The following is a 13,926-nucleotide window of genomic DNA, read 5'->3' as shown; positions in this document are numbered from 1 at the left end:
TAAAGGTGTAAGTACTTTAATCTTTTTTGAAACCGAAAAAAAAATATTTCCATCCTTTTTGTATCTGCTGTGTTCAATGGTGTGGAATGAAATATCAAAAAATGTTTTTAGATATGCTTGTTTGCTTTATAAATACTCCATTAGTAATATTGTGTTAACATTTTAAAAAAAATTAAATTCATTGGTTGATTCCGAAATGTTTGTTTTTTTAGTATATACATAACAGTTTTACTTATATATGATGTCCTTATCATGAATGATTGATTGGCTCTTCAACCGTTTAAAAAACTGCCATCATCTACTTATTTCAATTGTGTTTATACCTCCATGTAAATTTTTAAAAACAATAACCATGAACTGCATTTATATTACAGTTAAAAAATAAGTCATTAAAATTATTGAACATAATTATAAATAGGCATTGAAGATGTCAAAACATACTGCATCTATTAATTTCAACGATTTATTTGATTTAATTGTTTGATTATCAGTTTACAAATTATTCCTGTAATAATTAATTTATGGTTTGTTTTAATTGAAGACCACTTTGTCTTGTAATAGTTTTTAATTAGTTACCTCAGTACTTTATCAGTACTACAGAGACACTATTACAATTAATATTTATTGAATTTAATTAACTTAATTATTAAATTAATACTAACTTTCTAATCGGTAATTCTAAGGGGTAATATTTAGGCTTCTTTATTATGGGGTCTATTAAGAAGATTACTCGTGCGCGAACTACCTTATCCTCTCTTTTCAGTTCAGCAGACCAAAGATAATGATAATACTGCATCAAAACTAAAAACATTATTTGATCTTTCTCAATATTTTACTTAGTTGAATAATTTAAAATATATTTAAATTATTTAATTAACTTCACAGTGGTTAATTAATTTGAAATTACATCATATTTAGTAATTTTACAATATCCCTCAACTTTAATTTATTGTCCGTTTTGTTAAGGCGTTGATGCTTTCCCTTCTCTCCCCCCTTTGTTATTTAATGATATTAGTCCTACTGAGAATAAATTAAACGGGTGTACCTTTTAAGTGTTTAATGGATTTCCCAGACGCCAGATGAATAAAGGATTAAACTGAAGAAATAGACTTAGTGCATCTACTGGCGCCAGGATGAAGTTGTAAATCCTTGTCTGTAAACAAGCTTATCCACTCAAATCTAGTCAATATAAAGTAGTGCCCTACTTTAGGTGTTTGAGTACTTATTTTTTATAAGTGACAAAAACCTAGAAGAATATTTTATGAAGTGTAAAATAAATTTGAATGGACACGTGGTGGGGTTACAAAATAACAAATCTTATTTTTTCTATATTTTTAAAAGTTAAGCCTTTGCTCGGTTATGAATTATTTATTTAAAGTTATATCCAAACTTATTTCTGTTATTTAGAAAACTTGATTTTTTAAAATATAAATTGCCAAGCCACAAAATAAAATATATCATAATTTTTCGTTAATATGGTAATTAAAAGTTAATATGTAAATATAAAAATATTGACGGTAATATTGAAACATTTTATTATTAACGATTTTTTTTCAAAACAAAATTAAATTTTTATTATTTTAATGTAAAAATTCTTTTTATATTTTCTAAAGCATTCGCACACTAAGCTTATTTAAGAAAAAAAAAGGTTTCATATTGTATTAAATACATAAATAGATTTTCCTCAATGGTGGGACATTATTTATCTAGCAATATATACAGTAATTGACCTAAGTTAGATCCATGACATTATTCTTATAATGTCATTATTCGTTATAAGTTAAGAAACATACTTAGTCTAGTAGAGGTTTCCTGTTTAAACTTTGTAACGGTCTTGTTTAAGTTTTTCCCACGCCGCTTCTAAGCTGTACTATTTGCTTGGTAAAATATATTGATCTCAGATGCTAAATATTTAATATATACGTATCATGATGGTGTATAGTTGATACATCACCGAGAGGGAAGCATTTATCTTGCCATTCCTGCATATCTCCTTCTATCTTCAAAGATATAAAATTTTAACCTCTCGTTTCCTCGCCTCTATATTATTTCTTTGAAGTCATTATTTAATTTTTTTTTTATTATTATTTGAAGTCATATTTATTTTAATTTACTGAAAAACATCAGAAAATTATTAAGTAAATATAATTTAAGGTGCATTACGAAGTGGTGCATAAAAATTCGCATCTTTCATGTATCTTATTCTTTGTTTTATTTCAGTATACTCTGGCTCATAACAATTCGGAAACTCTCTTGCTAGTAAGGTTATAGTTCTTTGCTTTTTCCAGCTTCTAACAAGGATACGCTACGTTACTCGGCCGGAATGTTCTGTAAATAGTGACGTACTGATTCCGCCTTTAAAATGCGTCTTTGGATCATTTCCATATTCCATTACCCCCAGGCATATAATGATTTAATTACCGCGGAAGTGATCAATGTGATGTGGTGGGGATCGACCAAACTATTGGCCTGGGAACGGAGGGCACTGTTGTTATGGCGGATATAGGTTAGCGTGCAAGGGGTTCTCGCATTATGGTAACGTTCTTCCTCGGCCCACAAAGCACCTCTCATTCCGTTGACACATTTAAACGTTATAATATGTAATATAGTTATTAATAACCTTTATTTTACTTTTATTCCCTTCAAAAACCTAAACAACTCGTTTATTCTCTTCTAGGGAAAATTATTATAGAAAATGAAGATTCTGCTTTATGTAAACTAAATTAACTATTTCTAAAAAAAAATGAATCAAATCAGTTTTAGTTAGATAAATTTACTTGACGTTGGGATAGAGAACAGCTTCTGCCATAAAATAAAAATTATCTATAATTAAATAATGGAAACTTTAATGTTGTTTTGTAAAAAGTCCTCACCCATTCCTGATTATCTATTTATTTAAATCGTTTGCACTAATATCTTCAACGTAATTGCAATAAAACTTAAGCGAGGAAAACGATCAAACGTGAAGACATCCAGCCAGCCGTGTTGACAGTCTTTTTTTTTCCTCTTCTCGAGCGGGTAAGGATGGCTCGTGATCGGCATCGGTATAAGTTGCAAATATCCTGTTAACATAAGTGGGAGATCATGTAGGAGGGTACCTGACCCATCAGAGCTAAGAACAAGGGATATTTATTGGATTTGAGTTAGAAAGCCCTGGAAGTCGGCTGGATAATTAGGCACGGTTGGGGGAGACTGTGAGAAGTCTTGCTAACGGTGACTTTCACAACGGAGGCTCACCGTGGGAATCCCGCAGGGAGTCTAACTAGGCCCTCTCTCTCTCTCTCCCAGCACTCGTTCCTTGTCTTAGAGCACTTCTGTCAAAATATTGTGTATTAATTGTAGCCAATGGCTCTTTCGAATGGGTTGTGCTGTTTTGGATTTATTTTTCATCTCCATGCTATCTAATTGCGCAAGCAATTTATACTTCACTTTTTTGACTTTACTGAATTTTGATCGGGATTACGTCGTTCAGTTATTTTTTAATTTGATTTAACGTGCTTATATAACCTAACTATCCACTTTCCATGTAGGTGTATTTCAACTGTCTAACCAGAACGTCAAGATTTATTCCGTAGGGCCACTACGAAATTAATGTTGGCCCATTTAAGCTTGAATGGATCCGGCACTGCTTTAACTCTCTTTTATCGTTATTCAACTTGTTTGAAAAAAAAATGGCATACTTTCTTCATCAAGTGCTTGTTGACCTGAGTTGATATTTTTATTATCGTGGTTTATTATTAAGATATGAAAAATTTATTGTTTTCATTGGGAAGTTATACATTAGTATGAATCTTAACAAATATATGTATAACTTAAGACTATATATTATGTACTGTATACTTGGTTTATATTCCATTTTCAATTATCATCGTATTGATAGTGATGAAAGTAAAAGTGTTCGCATTATGCGAAGGTTAACTATACATTCATATAATTTATGAAATTTATACTAGTTGGAAAGAAAAAAAATCTCACCAGATTTAGCCTTATTTAATCAAATATAGTATTTAAAAAGTTCATAATTACTTATGTTGAGTAAGTATATTTTACTTTGTTCCATATTTCTGCATTGAGATAAATTTAAATTGAAATGGAATCAAGTTATTTATTACTTTAACTAACATAATTTATAAGTAATATATACACATTATCAATTTAAATTTAAAATAGATGACTATTTTTCTGGATTTATTCAAGACTTATATAAACGTTTCCATAATTAACTTTTAATTGCAGGTATAAATAATTGGATAGTTTACACCGTTAGGACGTTAACCTTTAATTTTTTATCCGAGATCTTAAATTAAATACCAGTAAATATTAATATAATTTCTGACGCCCATTCGTAATTTTCGTCCTTAGATCCTTCGGGAGAATAGCTCGTTTATGGAACTAAATTGACTGAATCTTATTTCGCCGAAGATCCCCAAGTTTCTCTCTCCAGCCAATGATTCCCAACCATCTTGAATGCGATATATTTGATATTGTTAAGATATTTGTTTTCAGTCAAATAGAACTGAACCAGGAAATGCACATCTGCACCTGGAATGAGAGTTCTTGCGAGGAAAAATTCAGCCGACGACATGTCATGATGGACCGCAAGATTATGGCACGGTTTCTCGAAACTGTTTGGATTTCTCTCCACTCTCACTAGCCAAGGAGCATACGTTTCCTCTGACGTTTCTTAGAGATTCCTCATTCTGTCTTGTTTATAACCCTCATAATTATAACCTAAGTTTATATTCCATTTTCAATAATCATCGTATTGATAGTGATGAAACTAAGAAAGTTCGCCTTATGAGAAGGTTAACTATACATCACAGGAAGTAAAGGACCGGAAACCACTAAATAGACCGGGACGAGCCGCAATAACCCCGTTTGATTTCGCAAGGAGGATTCCAATGATGAAAATCGATCAAGACTATTTATTCTTTGAAACAATAATCTTCTTTTTTCTCATGAGAGCTGCCACAAATATATTCCTTCATCAAGATTCATAATAAAATTATAAACTACGATTTATATCGAACATCTTTTTAGCTTTCTTCTTTTGTCAGAACCATAGTATCTGGTTCCATTGGAAGACCCTCTCTTCAGGTGATGAACATGATTAGATAGCGAAGGGTACGCCTGTTGCGGGAAGCGGCAGCTGGTAAGGGGCAAATGAATGCGTTCAAGAGCAGATGTAAGCGGCATCTGCGCTTTCCCAGGGGGTGAGGAACGGAAGAAGTCCCTGGATAACGGGCGATCTTTCAATTGTGTTGAAGTTTTTATAACAAAACCACTATTCCTCATACATTTGTTCGCTAAAAATTTAAGAAATTATGCTGCTGACCAACCCAAAAGCAGTTTTTCATTTAATTTTTATTTTTGAAAAACGTTGGTGGACTCTATTATGTTCTATATGTTAATTTTTTTTCATGAAATTTAATTTTAATATTTTTTTCCTTTGTTTTCCATGTTTTGAAAAGTATAATATCCAGTTCAAGCTACTTCGCAGGTCGAAAAGGATGTATATTTGTCTGTTTAAGTTGAATATCATAAAGGGAATGTGTTCGTATTTATCTCAAGGCAATAGTTGCTTTCTGATACTAGTGTTTATATCATTATTTATATTAAACGTTTTACTGGAAAAAAAGTATAATTTGTATCCTTTAAAAATCGAAATGTACAACTTGATGTTTTTCTTTAAAATGTAAATACTTTGCTGGTTATTTCTTACATTCAGTGGGATAAAGAAATTTTTTACTTAGATCTTGACATATTAATTTTTAGTTTTAACAGGATTTTTCCATTAATTTCTATAAACAGTCATTTAGTGTTGTCACTGATGATTTACGGTAGCTTTACATTTAAGTTCTTTTCATACCGTACTAGCCGTAAAACATATGCTTTCCGTTTCCTGCCTGTTTCTCAGACTGTATATAATTGTAGTGACAACTGAAACTAATATATGATGGGGAAGCAATTCGGACGTTTTTATTACAGTACCCATTCCTTTTTACTTGGGACGAGAGCAGGTAGACAGAATGTGTCGAGGACTGTTGATGAACCTGGTAGTTCTTACAAGGCTACCCGTGGACCTCGGGTTATGGAACAGTTGATTAAGGTGGAACTGAGCACGTAGTGGATGTGGGAGGAAGGAATGTGCGGCTAGTAAAGCCTGAGTTGGGAAACAGGCTGAAGAGCTGCCCCATGTACCATTGCATAAAGCTACCCGTACCATTCATATTACATCTTGTTCGATTACCTACTAATGTAAATTATGTAACAAGTTTTCTTACTTGCTTGTTATAAATTTGAGAATTATTTGCTATTTAAGATTCTTTTCCATAACTTCCGTTAACAGTTATGAATATTGTCCTTCCATTCGACTTAAATATTTAAACTATACATTTTATGTGTCAATCGAATGTAATTTAATCAATCTTAAATTTGTCTCTTTCTTTGTATAAAGAATTTGTTGAATTCAGTTTTAGAAACACTTTCCTAATTCTTGAATGTCTTTTAATCTACGTTAGGAACGAACCATTATCAGACCCGTGGGTTTCATGCTCGCCCACAATTTCCGAATTGATAATCGGCTCCTTTTAACCTATAGTTTCATTGGTTGATGTCTGTAGCAGCGTTTATTTCTGAATAATCAAAGAAGATGGCGGAATGTAGCAGAGAAACCTTTTAAAAATCATTCGTGGGGTTGGTTTATTTTTTATTTCTCTTCCTTCGGTTCTTCTGTTTAACGGCAGAGACGTGAAAGCATTGAATTGGTGAGTGGGATTGAGATAATTGGTAGGAAAAGAGAGCTGATGAAGAGAGGTCGTGACCTTGCCTGACGTCACCCTGAGGAGCCCCAGTGTTGCCAGCGAAGGAAGGATCGGTTGGTAATACTGACCCCTCAGTCAATACATGGGCCATCGAGCCCCGTTACCATGGCAACGCATCTTCATCTCTTCTGTCTTGCCGGTTACGCTTTGTGCAGTTTCTATATCACTGTTTATTTTTATTCTATTCCACTCACGAACTCTTGCATCATTGCATGAGGTGATGTAAGGATGTAGTTGACCTGAGTTCAGGCGTAAATTACCTTCTGAGGATGGCATCATCCTCCCGCTGACGGTTCAGTGTAAAAGTGAACATGAAAAACATTCATTATTCAGCTTTGAATTGTTTATTTTTTTTACCAAGTACATATAATATTAAGTATATTCCATTACTTTTATTTTTATCAAAATATCTTTGTATAAGTAATTTCAATAAGTCATGTCTCAGGGAAGTTTCTAGTCACTCTTTTTCAAGTCTCACATACATGACTCACCTTTACGTGAATAGCAACTAAAGACTGGGTAGTAATCGCTTTGGATTGTGGTCCTTTGGAATTCATAACAGAACCACCGTGTAATGAAATATGTCGGGTCTTACTGCGGATTTTTATTTTGATTTAATAAGTGTAACGGATCCACCGTTATGGCGTACAGTTACACTTGTACCCCGCGGAGCTAAAGTGTAATTGGTCAAATAGGAGTAAAGGCAGGAGGAAGAAGAAAGATGAGGAACCGTGACTAAAGGAACCCTACGGTAGAGCACGGGCGAGGTTAATGACAGAAAATTGGGTGGGGGCATCCAGAGCGGCCATTATAACTCTATTAACTTATATAAAGGACAGGGCACAATGCCTCCTGTATCTGCTCCTGTCTTTCCTTTTCTATTGCTGCCGTCTCTTGTATTCCACTGCCACCCCGAGCTGGATATGCTAGACTTTATCTCCTGTTAAAGCGAAAAATATTATTTGTATTGGTTTAGATTCTGATCTTTTGAAAAAAACATTTAGTTATAAAGGATATAAAAATAATAAGTGGATTAACTACCTTTACCATCTTCTGTCACTTGTGGGGTAAACCTTTATCAAAAGAACTAATTTTATTGAAAATATAATATTTTTACATATTTTTGTTGTTCTGTTTATTCGACTAGACCTGCTTCCCTGTCCCTCACAGAATTTAGAACCTAAATTTTATCATTAAATTAATTGTTTTCATGGTTAATTCGAGAAAGTAGTTGAATAGATGAAAATATTTTCAAATATAATGTATTATAAGAAGTTTAAATTCGACGTTTTATTATTTCCTTACCTTTAACTTATCAAAATGAAGTCATAAAAGAAAATGAGCGTTTAAGTTTTTATAAGTTTAGTATATATTTAAATTACTTTTTCTTTTGATCAAATAAATCAAATAATACAACTCTTACTAGTTGGAAAATAAGGGCAAATTTTAAATTAAAATATATATATATATATACATATTTGTAAATGCTATTTAAGTATTTACTCGGAAATATGCAGTGGTATTACAGTTCATTTTGATTCTCTTCCCGTCTCGCCTTACCGTTAAGTGTTTTATGTCGCATTTTCTGTTGTTAAGTTCATTTCATCAAAGTTATTTTTCTGCATGCTTTACTTTGTCTCATTTATCAAAAAAAAAAATTACTGTAAACATAGAAAATCAACTGTATGCCAAATTCTAGTATTTAAAATTTGCTATAAGGTAGATTTTTTGTTTTATTTTGCATAAATATCCGCGACGGTTTTAATTGATTATTTTTACCATATATAAGTGAGAAATAAAACAAGAAGCATGGAGTGATAGAAACAGAAATAGTCTTGGATTGGGTAATGACCGATAGATTGAAGAACTAGCCATGGTGCTCACTGTGGAGGCCACTCGGCGAGACCGTCACACTTGTAATTTATTTACGGTTACGATTCACTCCCAATGGCTTTCTTTTCTTTACAGTCCCCTCTGTTCAGTATTGCTGTGGCAATGCGTTCGCGCATCGGAAACAATTTTTTACTTTTTAATTATGTGATAAGGACAAAATCTTGATAACAAATTAACAGCTGGTTCTTAATTGGTATTGTGTCCGCGTTTGTACGGTTTTTGTATATCATTTTTATTTACTAGTTTTTGTTACCTTCCAATTGCATCCTATCCTATCCTAATGATATCGCTTCAGAAGAGAATAACATTTTTGACTTCTCCAGGCCGTGTGAGCAGTGGACCTAATCCTGCTAGCAACTTGCCGCCGCTGCAGTTTCATCCTGTCCATGGGGAGAACGTGAGGTTGTACCGAGATGGTAGTGTCGCTAAGAGGACCGAGAGCTTCTGCAAGGGGCTCGCATTCTCTGCCAGACCTGTCAGGCTTCAGGAAAAGGTATACAACTTACTTGATTAAAAGGTCCATTTGTTTCAAGTTCATTCTTATCTTATTTTAATTCATTCAAAGTTAATTAATATGCTAAATTTCTGATATTTTTCTATTATGTCGAATTCAATTATTCCTATTTGAGCTTCTCGATTATTGATATTTATTTTTTCAATAGCATTTAAATTATATCAGTTCAGAATGAATAAATTTTATTAAATTTAGTCGACAAAATGTAATAAATAATAATAAACATAACTTATTTACAGATTTGTATCAAGTTCCTCGAAGTCTCGACGAATTGGAGTGGTGTCTTGAGGTTTGGGTTCACATCTAATGACCCAGGTACCCTCCGCTACAATCTTCCCAAGTATGCTTGTCCAGGTAAATATTAGTTTTGTTTCTAATATATTTTCATTTTATTTGAAATTAGTAGTTTGTGTTATATTAAAATGGTTGTCTTTGTTGACAGATCTTACCAACAAGCCAGGTTACTGGGCTAAGGCTCTTGCAGAAAGGTTGTGTGAGAGGGATGCTGTTCTCTTCTACTATGTCACTGCCGCTGGTGATGTACACTTTGGTGTAAATGGGGAAGAGAAAGGCATCTTTTTCTCTGGTGTGGATACCCGAGGGCAACTTTGGGCCATGCTTGACATCTATGGAAATTCGACAGCTGTTGAATTTGTGGATTCTAATCACCATCTTAACAATTCGAGGAGGTGTGTGTTATATAAGTAAATAATAATAATGTAGTTAAATTGACAAAAATGATGATATTTAATTCTTGGAACTACAACATTCAGTTATTAAATTTGGTGCTATTTTTTTAAATGGAATTAAGGCTGTTTCAATTTATTAAGTGTTCATGATTTGATTTTATTTGTTCAGACATGGTGATGATGAAGTTGACCGCATCATAACTCCTGCATTGGCAAATGTGTCACTGCAACCACAGCCAGTCATACCTCAACCTGTTCCAGCTGATACCCATCCTGCTGAAATTCCTCCGCTAAGGTTTCAGCACCATAACAACAAATTTACACCTTTCCCATTACATAGGTATTTATCTCTTTAATTACAGTTCAGTTATTTTGATTTTTAAAGTAATTATTTTCTTAATAAAATTAGTTGATTATTATTGCAGTACCTGTTATCTTATATTGTCATTTTATATTTCTTCAGGGTACGAGGGCGTAACATAAGGCTTTCTACAGATAGGACTGTTGCTAGCAGATTAGAAACAGAATTTTGTAATGGTTATGTCTTCACTGCTAGACCAATCCAGCTTGGGGAGCGGCTAGTTATTCAGGTTAGTTTGTGTTACTAAATGTTAAAAACCAAAAAAATATCTTATTATAGGCATATATTTTTGGAGTATATTTATTAGGTCTATTTAATTAACAATTATTGTTCTACAGGTTTTGAATACTGAACCCCACTATATGGGAGCACTAACTCTCGGGCTTACCTCCTGTGATCCAGCCACTCTTGATCCACATCGTGACTTACCAGAGGACCCTGACTGTTTGCTTGATCGACCAGAATATTGGGTTCTGTCAAAAGACCTTGCAGGATGGGCTCCCCAACCTGGAGATGAGCTTTCATTTACTGTTACTCGAAGAGGAGAAGTCATTGTCTCCAAAAATTCTGGTCCACAGGTTGGTTAATTTTACCTCCTTTACGATGACTATTCTGTTAAGAAGTGTTGTCTGATGAAAGCTTTTTTATTGAGTTATTTTGTTCAAAATTAAACAACTAATCCCTGTTTAATTTTCTAGGTTACTGTGATGCATGTAGATGAGTCTCTGACATTGTGGGCTTTTCTGGATGTTTATGGTTCAACGCAAAGAGTCCGGCTGTTGTCACATACACCTCAACAACAACCACCACCTCCAGCTCCTCCAGTTCAACAAAGTAAGAATTTTACAATGTGAAAATTATTAACTAGAGTAAGATCATTAAATTTTTATTCTTGAGTTGGATTTAAATAACAGAAAAAAAGAGTATGTCTCAAGATATTGCAATTAAGTCAATTATCCTGCTATGCTTAAAGTAATAATTATACTAAAAGTCATGTTTGATGATCTTTCAGATTTATCTCCACCTAGAAGAGGAACTCAGGATCAATGTTGTCCAGTTACCGTTGCTACTGCCCCCGGTGTGGGAGGTGGAACAGTACTAGTCGTCAGCCTACCTCCTCCAGGAGTCAGGCCTCCGCCACCGCCCCATCAGTCACAAGTAGCTGTCTACAGTCCCACCTACATCGAGGTAATTATCATAATGAAATTGATATTATATTAATTATGCTAATAATTGAAAAATGCTCATCCATAGAGCCAGAACTAAATGAAGATTTGTATTGTTTCTTCCCAATCTTTGTTTAAAATTTATTAATTTATCATGAATGTTCATTATAAATTTTATAAGTGTTCAAAAAGTTACTGTGATTTTATTATGTTTTTATTAAGTACTAAATAATGTTATGGTTCAAGTATTAGTAGTAAAAACAATAATTTACTTTGAAGTGTACTAATTTATTTTATTATTAATTTATTATTTATTTATTTTTTATATATTTATGTGTTTCTTATTTCTTTTCAGCCTGTTAGTGGAGCAGGTTTTGGCCCTAGTCCAAGTACCGACCGAACTCCTGCCCCAGACCTAAGGCATTGGGCTGAGACTTTGAGGCCTGGAAGTGGTGGAGAAGGGCCAGACTGTTCTGTCTGTTACGAACGACAGGTGGACTCCGTCCTATACACATGTGGTCATATGTGCATGTGTTACGACTGTTCGCTCCAACAGTGGAGAGGGAAAGGAGGCGGCCACTGCCCATTGTGTAGGGCAGTCATACGAGATGTTATACGCACATTCAAATCATAGCCCTGGCCCATCTAGTATGATGCCTAACTTTTACAAGAAGGAATTCTTATTTCTCTTGGGTTGTTAATTTAAAAAACTTCCTATATTCAATGAACATTTTGGTAATAAAATAAATGTTTATTGGAGCAATATGTATTAAATGGTGTCAAAACAAATAGTTATCTGTTAATTCGGTTTTTATAAAGGTGAATACTAAAAACTAGACTAAAGATATTAAATAAATTTATTTTCCATTTATTTTATTATTTCTTATTTTAAACTCCAATAAATATTTATTTTTTATTGTTTATTTATTATTTATTTGTTATAATCTCATTAGAGCTTTTTAAATGCTCTCTAAGGTGTTATAAAAAATGGAGAGATAAATTTTAATTTTTGATCAACCAATGAAAAAATGACTAAATATTTTCTATACACTATTTATGCACAATTTTTGTATTATTAAGTAATTTGAATGAGAAATGTCATTAAGTTTTCTTGTTATAGAGGAGCTTTAAGATGTTGACAATTGTTCTGTTGAAGTACCCTAAATAGTTATCAAATCAATTGTTCATGTCTTGAAGCTCTGTTTGTTATACTGTATTTTTCGCTGTACAGAACTAATGAGTTAGTTAGACTATTTGTTCTAACTGCGAGTATTTAGAGGTGCAATCTTCTCAAGAGAAATTATCGAGTTAACCTTCTACCATTGATTTATAAACCAAAGAAGTGTTGAGGTAAAGGCCTACGACCTCTTAATATTAGTCCAATTTTTCATTTTTTTAGAATTAATGTTCATAATTTATCTGTATACCTCATAGTGGCTCGAAATCATTCTGTAGCCCTTTTTAGTCAGTTTTTTATTTTATTTTTAAATTATCTTGTTTAATTATTTATTTTTATTATAGAAGGGCTATAGATGTGACTGTAATAATAGCCAACCATATTTATTCCTATTATTACTACTATGTAATTAAAGAATATAATCAATGTTTATAGTGTAAGTTATCGGAACATATACTTCCACTTTTTACTTTTTCTAAAAATGTAAAATTATTAAAAAAAATAGTTGAAACGAATTGACTTATTGTTTAAAATATTTGCTTAATTGTTGACTTAAAAGTGTTGTCATAACATACCAAGTTGTTTGTTATTCTATTATTAGCTTTTTGCTATTGATGGTAATTTTTTTATTATTATTATTATATTGTGAGAATATCCATTTGTATTTTCTAGTCATCGAATTATGAAGAGTCTATTGTTCGTTGAACGGACATCTATATAATATACTTTTATTTTGCCCTACTGTTGGTATTATTATTGTAAATAAATCAATTTCTTTTCAAAATGGAATTTAAGTTTATTATCACCTTTTTTCTCCCCTTATTGTTTCATTTATGAAAAGACAAGTTATACTATTAATAGTTTTGTCAAGATTGTATAATCATTGACTTGACTTTGACTGTTCTAATTTGTTGCAAAATCACAATCAAAGCTTGATCTCATAATTTTTTTGTATTCTAATTTACTATTAAATACAGCTTACCAAAAGGCTAAATTAAATACATGGTAAATGTTAAGGTGCAAATATGTTTTGCATGATACAGTGAGGTGATTAGAATTTCTTTTTTTGTACATATTTTTAGTTTAAAGTATTCGTAAAATCTGTAAAAATCTACCATTATTAACTATGTTTTGAATAATGTACGGTCTCCTTTTTGTTGAACATAGCTCATGTTTTTAATTCATTTACTTCTTCCATTTTTTTATGTTTTCAAAGCCTTGTAACCTGCTTACTGTTGGATCTATCCTATATGATTATGCATAAATGATAAATGACTGTGTCATCAGCATCGAGTGATCTTT

At 32.4% G+C, this 13,926-nt stretch overlaps 1 protein-coding gene across 1 annotated transcript in view; it reads left to right on the top strand.

Annotated features, from left to right (window-relative positions):
* neur (E3 ubiquitin-protein ligase neur) overlaps positions 1-13,408 on the top strand; it is a 14,460-nt gene extending 1,052 nt beyond the window's left edge. The window contains exons 2-10 of the mRNA XM_014435679.2: positions 9,041-9,210; positions 9,471-9,585; positions 9,674-9,920; positions 10,090-10,260; positions 10,384-10,510; positions 10,620-10,859; positions 10,980-11,115; positions 11,294-11,469; positions 11,803-13,408. Coding sequence (XP_014291165.1) covers positions 9,041-9,210; positions 9,471-9,585; positions 9,674-9,920; positions 10,090-10,260; positions 10,384-10,510; positions 10,620-10,859; positions 10,980-11,115; positions 11,294-11,469; positions 11,803-12,081 — 1,661 coding nt within the window. The 3' untranslated portion in view covers positions 12,082-13,408. The remainder of the gene's footprint in view (positions 1-9,040; positions 9,211-9,470; positions 9,586-9,673; positions 9,921-10,089; positions 10,261-10,383; positions 10,511-10,619; positions 10,860-10,979; positions 11,116-11,293; positions 11,470-11,802) is intronic.
* The last annotated feature ends 518 nt before the right edge of the window (positions 13,409-13,926 follow it).

The sequence above is a fragment of the Halyomorpha halys genome, unplaced genomic scaffold (genome assembly GCF_000696795.3).
Source record: "Halyomorpha halys isolate HHAL.00 unplaced genomic scaffold, Hhal_1.1 Scaffold1644.1, whole genome shotgun sequence".
In the NCBI taxonomy this organism is placed as follows: Eukaryota; Metazoa; Arthropoda; class Insecta; order Hemiptera; family Pentatomidae; genus Halyomorpha; species Halyomorpha halys.
This window is presented reverse-complemented; position numbering and strand designations above follow the sequence as displayed.